The 11,940-nt window shown below is 43.4% G+C and overlaps 1 protein-coding gene across 2 annotated transcripts; it reads right to left on the reverse strand.

The window, feature by feature from the left end:
• Positions 1-900: 900 nt before the first annotated feature.
• Positions 901-11,432, reverse strand: rab35b (RAB35, member RAS oncogene family b). Of its 2 annotated transcripts, XM_051421355.1 has the most exons (6): positions 11,112-11,427; positions 8,747-8,797; positions 8,521-8,644; positions 4,611-4,735; positions 4,302-4,426; positions 901-3,141 (listed from the first exon to the last, which is right to left on the reverse strand). In XM_051421355.1, exons 1-6 carry the CDS (start codon positions 11,161-11,163, stop codon positions 3,013-3,015), a joined length of 606 nt encoding a protein of 201 aa, XP_051277315.1. In that variant the 5' UTR covers positions 11,164-11,427; the 3' UTR covers positions 901-3,012. The 2 variants fall into 2 exon arrangements, with proteins under 2 accessions (XP_051277315.1, XP_051277316.1); XM_051421356.1 differs by lacking the exon at positions 4,302-4,426 and having other exon boundaries at positions 3,035-3,141; positions 11,112-11,432.
• Between the last annotated feature and the right edge of the window lie 508 nt (positions 11,433-11,940).

Raw genomic sequence — 11,940 nt, forward strand, 5'->3', positions numbered from 1 at the left:
CTGCAGGGGGTGGATATAAATGCAGCGGTCTCTGCAGCTACCAGACTTACAACGCAGAATCCAGCCTCAGTACTCTGTGAACACTGGCCAAAATGTGTCTGTTGCATTGAGTATATAAAAGTTTGGATTAGTCATATTTCTCATTGATCACATATTATTTTGATCACAACGTTTCTGTCTTTACACCTGTGTTCTAGATAAGCACAAGCACGGAATTAACATTATACTGTAAAGAATACAGATTGCTTTTCACAATTGTTTCTTTTTGTTCCCAAATGAATCATTTATAGGCATTTCTCACAGCAGACATTTGGATTTGTCATTGGAGGAAACTCACAGGTGGAACTAATAACATTACTGATCGCTCTGCTCCAGCGAGTACTGCAGCAATGCAGCACTTCATGCCATTAGTTACACCTGTCAAGTCAAAATGTCTGCTGTGAAAAAGGTCTGTCCAACTCGACATTTCTAGTTAGTCATGTGTGTCTCCTCAACATGTTATTTCCCCAAACTACAGATATAAGAAGTATTGTTTTGCTTTGACAATATGAAATCCCCCGCCCCTTTTCATCAACTAACAAACCAGGTATGAAGTTCCAATGGTGTGTGGAAAATGTTCACATTTACTCCCCTGACAGCTAATAACTGACGATAGCAATGAAAAACAAAAGCAGCCTGCAATTGTCATGAGTTTCTTTTTAAAAACTTGTCGCTGCTTATGGGAAATTCTGATGAAACATGATAAACTCCTGGCGTATGAACAGAGACAGATAGTAGCAAGAGGCTTCCCAAAGACCAGTGCACACATCCTCTCATACAATTTTATTCACAGAAAGCAAAAAAAATAAAAAGACACAGGTTTAAAATGAACTTAAGCTAAGTGACAAATGAGATAAGTCATTATGTGTCAAATATTTATTCCTTTAAAACGTTTATTACTGATTAAATTCATGTAGGGAAAAATGATACATCTCTTTTTCTCCAGTGTACAGCAAACCACAGCTGACGAGTGTGTTTCCACCTTAGCACATGGGGCATGTTTAACACATGCACAGTTTGGTGTGCTAATTATGTGTGTATGTTCTATATTGAATATAAACACACAAATATATTTATATATACATACACGTAATGAGTAGAAATCATAAAGTGAGAGATTTGATACCATTCCTAGGCCCTGAGGTCACAGTGACCTCTCGACGTGTATCAGGATCCCAAATCGGCTGCCAGAGTCTGCCCAGAGGACAAAAAACTGAATGTTTCCGACAGAAGCTTACAGCTCTCTCCTTTTACTATCTCCCAATTCAAAATAAACAAACAAATATGTCAGTGATAGACGCTGTCGCTGCTTCGGCCTCTGTGACAAACCCTGGATATGGAGAGGGAGAGGAGCTCAGGCCCGAACACACTGGGATCCAGTGCTGCAGTTCATCCCCGTTTGTTCTTAATTAACAGTCCCACTGTCTGCCACACACTCATCATGGATGCCAAAAACACTGTGCGGTAACACTTCAATTGAACAGGTAGCGCTGGGGGTTGTGACGGAGAAGAGCAAAGAAAAACATGACATCAGATTTTAACATTAGTCAACTGTTAAGAATATTCTGCAAGCTGAGAAAATACAGTAAATCCTCCACAGTCTAAATGCATGTTACCTTTTACATACCCCTTCAAACAAAGTGTTACATGCTCAAACACAAGGGCAAAAACCACAGTCTGCAATGGATTGGAGGTCAACGACTACAAGAAGCCAGTTTCCACAGTCAGAGTCTCCCCGTGCACACCGATGGACCAAAGTGAGAGGTGCTGATATGTGGGCGTCCGGGTGGGGGGTGGGGGAATGAAGGCCAGTGGCTGCAGAAATACAGAGGGGAATGAGAGGGAAGGAGGGCAGCCCTGAGCGCTTCCTGAGGACTCATCAGGCCCTGATTCACTTGGCTTCTTGGTCAACCAGGGGCCACTATGGCAACAGTCCAATGAGAGGCGCCACTGAGCTCTTAATTTTTTTTTTTTTCTATAATGTTGGCAGTATCATTGTTTAAAAAAAAAAGAAAAGAAAAAAAAAGATGGAGGAAAAGGTTTAAAAAGCGAACTCTGAAAGCGTAGTAAGACTGCAGTGAACGGTGCTTTCAGAGCCTGATGTCCCAGAGCTCCAGGGGTGGTTCAACTGCTCTGCCCCACTTTAAAAGACAAAACAAAAAAAAAGGAAAACATAAAATCAATTATCGTTGGCTCAGCACTACTGGAGGTTAGAGGGTAGAGGGTAGGAAGCTTGGCAAAATATAGACAAAGAGAAACAAAACATGAGAAGTCACCAGTTCTGTCCATCGGATTAGTTGCTAAAGGTCGTCTACCAATCATCATCATCATCATCCTCCTCCGTGTGATCCCCCCCATCAAGTCAAATAAAACAAAATCTAGCAGTTCATGATTTCTGGGTGTGAGCCATGGTAACACAGGTGTCTGAAACACCCGTTCCAAAAAAAAGAAAAAGAAAAAAAAAGAAAACCCCCAAAAAACTCCCCCTCCCAGCCCCCCAAAAGTAAAACTAGAAAGAAACAAATAAATCCAGAGACAGGTGAGCCCTCCTTCTCCTCAGGCGCAGAGTCTGAGCTGACTCTGAATGTCCCGTGTGCATTGGAATGAGAAGGAGAGATGAGATACTGATGGAAGAACATGGGGAATATGTGGATATAAATCATTATGGCGGTCAGTTATCAGCTTGCAGATCCTTTAAGAAAGGAGGACCTCAGGTCAATAAGTGCCCATCTGCTGAATTCCAAATAAAACTTGATCTGACATCTAATAAAATCTGTACATTTTTCTTTTTAAGTCTTCATGATTAATTTGTCCAAAGGGGACATTTTTTCCATTTATTTTTTTTTAATCTTTCACTGTATATTTATTAAATCTTTATCTGCTCTTTAATTTAGATGCTCTGAGTCCCATCTTGTGTGTATGCGTGTGTGAAGAAAAGACGCCGTGGGCCTTTTGCGGATGGCTTCGAGTTTGCTAGCAGCACTTTTTCTTTCGTTTACTGTTCCGGCTGAGTTTGACCACGTCGTTCTGTTGCTGCTGCTGCTGTTTGGCTAGCACCTCCTTCTTGGCTCTTAGCACTAGCTCTGTGATGCAGTTGAACATCTGCAGGGAGAGCACAAACCGATGACAGTCAAACACAGCAGTTTATGTATGTTTGTGAAAAGTATGCAGACTGTAGGAAGAGAGCACTTTGATGAAAAACCACCTGTGGATGAAATATGTTTGAAATATAGAGTTTATTCTCGTATTTCCATAGCATTAAAGGAACAGTTTGGGAAATATGTTTATTGTTGCTCAGAGTTAGATGAGACGGTTGATACACCTCAAATATCTGTCCATTCTACTTGAAGCTACAGCTGTCAGCTGCTTAGCTTAGCTTACTATAAAGGCTGGGAAAAGGGGGAAACAGCTAGCCTGGCTCTGTCCGGAGGTAAAATACGAATATGCCTTCTCTAAAGCTGCCAATTAATACTTTACACCTATATTACAAACAAGAACCGAAGAGCAAAACATATTTGAGGTTTTACTGGGTGTTATGTGCTGGACTATTTCTTGGCCTAGAGTAGTGATGTCATTTTTTTTGTATTTTATAAAACAAGAAAATAATCAGTAGAGTCACTGATAATTATAATCATTAGTTGCAGCTCTAAAGTGTATTTCCCAAAAAGCTATTCCTTTAAGGCAGGGATCTCAAACTGCCAGTCCAGGGGTCATTTCTGGCCCTCCATCCCCCTCCCTTTGGCCCGGCAAGTTTATTACTATTTTTGGTTTAAAATAATGAACGGGTCGGATTCAAACCCATGGCTGCCGCAGCAAGGACCCTTTGTACATGTTTGTTTGTTTTGTATAGTTCATATCAATTTAAACTACATACAACTACTTATAAACAGTTAAAATAAAGATTTTTTTAAGTATTTTTGCTAAGTATGATGTTAGTAATGGAAACATTTTCAGAATATTGCACTTTCTTGTACAACTTGAACGTTCATGTGGCCCTCCTATGAGATGACAATACCAGCAGTGACCCTGAGCCAATCTGACTTTGAGACCACTGCTTTAAGGAATGGTTTGTACAATAAGACACTGCTCATGCAGCACACTGAGGCATCCTGCTGATCAGCAGGTATTATAACATTTTCAGACATGCTGCCTAATTCAAGCCTTCAGCTGAGCTGCTCTGCATACCGAGCATTACCCGGAAACCTCTCTACACAAACACATCAGTCTGCAAACAGTCCGAGACAACAGTTACAATGAGTTACCTCTTCAACATTGATGTTCTCTTTTGCACTCGTCTCAAACAGGTTGATTCCCATCTGCTCGGCAAACTTCTGCGCGTCAGTCGTCTCGACCACCTTGGAGTTGGGGTCGTCGTTTTTGTTTCCCACTGAAAACAAGAAATATTGCCATGGTGACACGAGTCAAAAAAAGCAAGGAAAAAATCTTCACACTGCCTGCAAACAAAATAGGTGTGCACTAGATTCAAGGATAGAGTCTATTTTTAGGTAAAGGATACCAAGGTGACAGCAGTCCCTTGAATTCCTCTGGAAAAGTAAAAGGTGCACACTCACCTAATATTCGGCACACATCATCACAGTTCTGGTTGATTTCATGTAGCCATCGTTTGACGTTGACGAAGGACTCTGCACTCGTGACGTCGTATACCACTATGACCCCATGCGTTCCCCTGTAGTATCTGAACATGCAGAGCGAGAGAGACATAGTCAGCCACATGTTAGGATTACAAATGCAAGAACACTAGTCAGCCAGTGAGTGGAGAAGTTGACACAGTTAGCTCAAGGTAAAACTGGCCTACCCACTGACAGTTCAACTGTATGAAAGAAATATACCATCCACTATTATATCCACTTTTATCATCAATTGTTAAATCTACTTTAAAATACATTCAAATGAGCAGGTTTGGAACATGACTGATGGTGTCACTGAAAGGGTGCTTGAAAGACATCTGATATAAAAAGGTAACTGGTGTTGATGATTGAGACAAAATTAAATATGATGAAACTGTTAACTATTTACAATTAGCAAGGACTTGAAAATGTGGACTGTTCTGGCCCTCTACCAGCAACAACATCATCTGTCGTCTACGCGGATACAATGAACTTGGACAGTGTGTGTGACTGCTCGAGTAAAGAAAGAAGGCCCACAGAAGTGAGACCAGCATCTGTCCCACACAGACGACTAAACCAGAACATGATGGACAGTTCAACTGTAGACCTGCAGCCAAGCTTCAAACAGTGCACCAGACCTCAGAAACGGAGAATCCCCAGTGCAGCTACTCGCCAAAAACAACACAAAGAACCTTTTGTCCGGCTTACTCTGTGTTTGTGTGTGTGTGTGTGTGTGTGTGTGTGTGTTTCTGCCTGGCGTGACAGTGTGGGGATATGGCGTTGTCTGAGCGTGTCCCCAATGTCCAGCCGTAATGGGTCACCAGACAGCAGGGGTGGAGGGATATGTGTGCGTGTGCGAGTGCATGTGCGTGTGCGAGTATGTGTGTGCGTGTGTGTGAGTTTCCATGAGTGAGTGAGTGTGTATGTGTGTGCTCAGCATGAACAGAGAACCATAAACTACCAAACACACACAGCAGGCATGTGGGGCCCAACCTGCAGTCCCATTTTCTGCAATAAAACTGCACAAACAGGGTAATAAAATGTTAATAAACTGGACTTCTCCCTCAAAAGTCCTCCATCAAAGGGTGCACTTGTGGCCCTAAGGCGCTGATCGTGTACCTTGTTGGCTAGGTTTGAGTCTGATTGGGGATATTTGTTGCTTGTCATTGCGTGTCTCTTGCACCTTGTTTCCTGTCTGTCTCTAGTGTCCACTCCTGTTAATTGTCATTTTCCCTCATTTATAGAAACAAAATAAAGAATCGCTACGTTGTGTTTTTTTCTTTATAGCCCAAAAATCTGTAAATTTGGAAGTATTAAGGTGACGCATCCCAAATTTCACCAGTTGTGCATAAATGAGAATAAAATCGTGAACGCACTAGAAGAAGGGAGAATGTTTTTTAAAAGACTTAAAGCTGTACTTTATATTATTCTTGAGCTGGGCCTGAGACTGATGGCAGTGGTGGGTGTGCCACGGGCACACTGCCCGAGGCCCTGACATATGGCTCCCACCCTGGGCTAATCTGCCTGAGTGGACCGAGCAGGTCTCTGCCCATGATCCATCTCCACAAATTCAGGACCTAATGAGTTTAGGGCCTAATGAGGCACCACGCCACTCATACTTCAGCACAGTGAACAATCAGCCTAAATGGGCTGCCTGCTCGGTGGAGAGATTCCTGCAGAACGACTGGCAGCCTTGCTTCCAAACTAGGACGGTCATACTCCTCAGGGGCTGAAGCGTCGGCACTGCAGAGGATTTCAAGCTTTCTGGATGTATTTGGTGTTCTCACTGCAGCGGAATATAATAACAACTATCAAGCATGCCCTTCTGGCCTCATTCAGGACAAAACTCACACAACTTGGACAGTGACAGTTTAATAAGTGTAGCCTCTGTCTGCTTCAGTCAAAGTCAAAAAGAGGGAGTATGACTGCGGTTGGAGCTGTAGGTCGGATCAGTGCTGTTTCCATCAGAGCTCCTCATACAGTGAGAGCAGCTGCACACTTATGCACAACTGTTATTTATTACACACTGGCTGTCAATTCTGTACTCTAATGTCAAGCCAGCCTGTGTAAATTGCACGGTAATTGAACGGCAAGTCCATATTTCAGCAGGGCATTTACAGGGAAAAAGAAATCACGGGTGTGACAGGTGGCCTTAGTGCGAGACACTGAACACATGAGTAATTGGTTGTCAGACACAGTGAGGGACAGTCAGGTAAAGAGGACAGCCGACGGCAAAAGGAACCTGCAGGTTAATCATTGGGGTGCAGTTTATAGAAAGACTGCTAATAATAAAAACTAACTTAACAATGCACCAAAAGAACTAACTGTAATGTGAAAGAGGTCCCTCATAGTGACAAACGCAGAGAATTATTACCCGCGCTGCACTCGCTTTATGGCGTCTTTCTGCTCATTGTTTTGGCTTTACGGCCCGCAGCCTAAGTCGTGATTGACTCTCACCACTCTCATTAGTGGTATTTTTTATAAGCAGCTGTTTTCAGTGGAAACGCTCGTAAGACCAACAGAGTGGGCCTCACTGTTTTCACTGGAACTTCTTTCTGCTAAAGACATATTCCCTATGTAAACTTTTAATTCAGAATAACAGGGACACTGACAGTGCTGAATCATTATCCTTACTACTAATACTATTGTTAGTAGTAGTAATAATAATAGTAGTAGTAGGTGTAGGGGTCATGACAACATGGTAAAAAGATACAGGTTAATGAGTATAGTGTTACCCTAACAAATTTTAATAATTAAAGATCCTATTCATTTTGCATTAACTGCCTTTTATTGGGCACAGACCTAGAAACAGTCACCTGGAGGCAGACTACTGCTGCGTCTTCCAATCACCCATTAAAACATAACACAAATGTGATGTAATCCTGTTTTATTCTTCGGTGCTGGGAGCTGCAGGAGTCAAAGCAAATGATGCAGCGCGTTTTGAAAGCTTGCCCGACAGGGAAAGTGTTTCCACTCAACAGTGTGTGAGCAGTGAGCTGTTTGATTTGTGTTGTGACTCAGCCGAACAAAAAAAAAAGAGACTTGTGTTGGACACATGTTTTACATCTGCATTTCTATGGGCGCTCTTGTTTTGCAACATAACACAATAATAATGTGGGTTGATTGAGTCTGAATGCCGACGTGAGAAAATCCAGCAAGTATGAGTCCTGGATTTAAAGGATAAAACCTGTGTTATTATCATTATCAACAATTTATCTGGACAGACCAATACCAGCAATTAACTTATCCTTATGAACAGGTACTGGCTGTGTAGCATGATGCAGCTTCTGTACCATAACACTTAACTGATCCAAAGACGACTGAACAAAGTTTTTAAATGGTATTTATGCAGCAATGGAGTTCCATTACCGCAGACACTTAAGGTACATCAGGTTGTGGCTATACAGACAATACTTGGTTTTTGTTCCCGTACGGTGAGTTGTCATTACCTAACAGATTTAAATGCTTGTGTTATCACCTTAAAAGGTGTGGAAGCTCTGCTCTAGAGCAGTGTGAACCCAGAGCTACATGGATGCGGTACAACACCCCGACAGCAGCGTGACACACGATGAGCGTAATAGGGTAAAGACACCCAGCCCTTGCCATCATGCAGCACTACAGAATGAGACCAGGAGCCTCCCTCTCACATCTGTAATTAGGATCTGTGGGGAATTCCACCCAGTTTCATAGAGCAGCACCGACTCATTTTAGTTGTCTACAAACTGCTTCCTCAAATAATACCTAATCTGAGGACCGCAAAGAGCCTTTTCTTGGTTTCAGATTCAACAGCTGAAATGAAAACGACAGGCTTCACCTGAACAGCCAATGCAAAAGTGTGCGTGGATGTACTTACGTGGAAGTGATGGTGCGGAAGCGCTCCTGCCCTGCTGTATCCCAGATCTGTAGCTTCACCTTCTCCCCGTTGATTTCCACCGTCCGGATCTTAAAGTCCACGCCAATCGTGGTGATATAGCTACCTGCAAACACGGACGCCGACACAAAATTGAGTTAATGACCCGCAACGGCACAAGTACAAAGTCTTAAAAGGATGCTGCCGTGGCTGAGGTAGAACCACACACCTGAAAATGTGTTGTCTGCAAATCGCAGGAGGAGACTGCTCTTCCCCACTCCTGAGGAGGAAACACAAGCACAGGATGAGGTTAGAGTACAACAGGTTTCCAAAAGAACAAAAACACGGTGCATTGTCTTTAAACTTTCAACATAAATACTACGTTTGTTTGGGGAAAAACATGTTGTTTATAGCAAGTTTATAGCAGATTTTGTGGATTACAAAGCAACACATGTCCATGGAGTTTTTGTTGCTCATATTATACTCTAGTTACCCCAGACTAACACCACCTCAACAGTTGCTGTAATCCTTTTGTACCTAAAGATTTAGTTCTTCAAGATATACAGACAAAGTTGTACCTGTTGCACGGCCTACAGGGCGAGCTCAGGTAAGTAAGGCTGAACCCTACATGTTCGTTTAAAGCATTTTGATGACGCCTGTACCTACAGAAGCAGCAGCAGTTGTGAAGGCTTGCGTCAAAGCCACAGACACAAGACATCAAATGGAACAAATATATCTACCTCCTAAAATTATCGTGCTTAATAAATCACTTTAAGGAAGACGTAACAGTCACACAACAGACGACAGGAAAGAAGAAAGCAGAGGGAGGGGGGGATTGAAAATGAAGATATCTGAGGGATCAGTCCTGTGTCTTCAACAGATCAGTTGTCAGGTTAGGAAATGACTGCTGCCCAACCTGGGGTGGGACTCAACCTGCAGGCTTTTGACCTAGCCTACCTATTGTGTTATTGTCAGCTTGTTTTTGATTGGTCGCAACATAAAAGCTCTCAGGTTCCTGTGGGTTCCACACTACAGAGTTTTGTTCAAACAACAATAACCAAAGCTTCAAAGCAGAAGAGAGATCATCTTGTTGTACTTTTGAAGCTTTAATATTATAAGCCTTCCCACTGCCTGGCCAAGAAAATCACCATCTCCCTCAGAACTCAAACTCCTCAAGGTGTCAGTGATGAAACCATTTCTATTTTCAACTTTTGCAGCATGGAACTTGTAAACAGAATGTTATGTTACACAGCTGAGCTTGTGTCAAACCACTCTCCATACACAGATATGTCATGTGCATGTGCTACGGTCCAGAGGCTACACCAGTCTAGCTGAGTGACAAAACTCAGCCTCGGCACAGCTTGGAGATGCAGTGCGTGGATTCCCAGCGGCAAATCTGTCTGCATGAAGCTGAGGAGCGGCAGAGGTCAGAGCATCTTTCCTAAATCATCTCTGTGCAGCATTACAGACAGATGTACTTCCATGCTGCAGCTGAGGGGGACACTGGCCTCTGTGTGTGAGTGGCAGTGAAGGGCTTGCTGTGCTGCCTTGCCCTCTACTGTGTGAGCAGACAGCTGATGGGGTAGTGCCAGGATCGGGGCTGTCAATGAATGCAAACATCACTGCCCACAAAGAAGTTCTGCAGGCTGAAGCTTTACTCCTGCTGAGGGTGGAGTCGCATTACAAAGGCATGTCTTCTCTTTAATAGGCAGATACAAGAAGAGCAGTCCTTATCAGTGGTACACATTATGCATCTACCTGTGACTGTGACATTGTTTGCCACGGGGTTTAACGTAATAAAGGACCTACAGGTAGATAAGGTTACCACATAGGTCAGTAGTCTTTGAACCTCAGCATATTTGCGGAAAGACGTACTTAATTAGGTCACACTACATTTGATAGCAACCACTTTTGTTAGTCTCACTTTACTATAATGTGACTGGATGGATGCAAAGCAGAATGCAGTGCAGCATTCCTCCACTATATAGCAGCTAGCACTACCATGCTAGCCAGCTAAATAACAGAATGCATTTCAATAACTTACTCAGTTACTACCTCACTTAGCACCGTGCAGCAGAAGCTATCTTTAGCGTATGTAGACAGAGCCTCAACTTCACAGAAGGCTAGCGTCTCAGCTAACGTTAGCTCACAGTTAGCCACAAACTTCCAACTAGCTAGCACAGCTAACATGAGATACAAACTAGAGGCCAAATTAACGAACATGGGAACCACCGTGTAGGTATTTAGGTTACAGAGTGTGTTTTGTTGTGGAGCTAAAACAAATGCCTCAGCCGATATGAAAACAAGACTGGAAAATCTCCGAGAGACGAACCCTGAAGCTCTAGAGGCGATATCCGGCCTGATCGGCTGACATGCCCAGCCCGGACACACAACCTCCGCCCTGTCACCGCCACAGAAATATGGCGGATGTGTACATTTCAGTAATCATTTTGTATGAAGAAAATAAAACAACAGTACGTTGAAACGCATCATAGAAGTAAAATGCGGGTAAAGAGCTGCATTTCCTCTTCTCCCCTTGTAAAAAAAACACGACAAGGCCCACTTCCCGTCTCGCATCCCCGGCGTCGGCTTACCGCTGTCACCGATGATGAGCAGCTTGAAGAGGTAATCGTAGTCCCTGGCCATGCCGGTAGCTGGTGGCTCACCCCCGCCTTGTGCCGCTTCTTTGCTCGGTTTGTGTCCGTCCCCCTCGGCGAGTAAAAAAAAAATCACCAGCCCCCAGATCCCCCTATATGAAAGAAAACGACCACTACCGATGCTAGGAACTATTACCCCCCCCGAGCCGCCGGCGTTTTTCTCGGGGTTTCGCGGCGTCAGCAATCCTCTCCCTCCGCTGCAAACAGCCGGAAACTCCGCTTCCTTCTCTGGTGGAGCTGCACCCAACTCTGACCCGGCCTCACTGCGCAGGCTCCTGCTACAGCACAGCCGCCCTATCCCATTGATGAACACTAGACTCGGGCTACAACTACAAGGGCAGGAGGCTCGTACCATCTCGTTGTTTCACATATACAAGCAGGGTCCAACAAATGGCTGAATCCTTCACATTTCTTAAAAAATGATCTAGACAACATAAATTACACTATATACAGACACACATTGATAAGCATATGGTAAATTCACTACATCCCTGACTACCAGACTAATAACAGTAATAGTACCTTAAAGAAAATGATTAATATGTCCAAGCAACATAAAACACATTTAAAACCTTTTTCCTTTAGACACCCTTCAGGGTCATCCAAGTGATGATTGTGCGTCAGACAGCCAAGGTGACACTCCAGGAGGGCTACAATTCTTCACAATGTGCCTGCATATACGTAGTTTGTCTCCATTCAAATCCCCAGATTTACTGACATCTTTAAAAAATCTCAAATACCAGTAGTGGTAATGTACAAAGAAATG

The sequence above is a fragment of the Dicentrarchus labrax genome, unplaced genomic scaffold (genome assembly GCF_905237075.1).
Source record: "Dicentrarchus labrax unplaced genomic scaffold, dlabrax2021, whole genome shotgun sequence".
Taxonomy (NCBI): domain Eukaryota; kingdom Metazoa; phylum Chordata; class Actinopteri; family Moronidae; genus Dicentrarchus; species Dicentrarchus labrax.

Bases quoted from the DNA above. Each gene is read 5' to 3' on its own strand.
- rab35b (XM_051421355.1), bottom strand. From the start codon at position 11,163: ATGGCCAGGGACTACGATTACCTCTTCAAGCTGCTCATCATCGGTGAC. The intron at 8,645-8,746 runs GTGTGTGGTTCT...CCGTGTTTGCAG, and splicing joins TGCAGACAACACATTTTCAG to GTAGCTATATCACCACGATT. The intron at 4,736-8,520 runs GTAAGTACATCC...CTGCATGTTCAG, and splicing joins TTCCGCACCATCACTTCCAC to ATACTACAGGGGAACGCATG.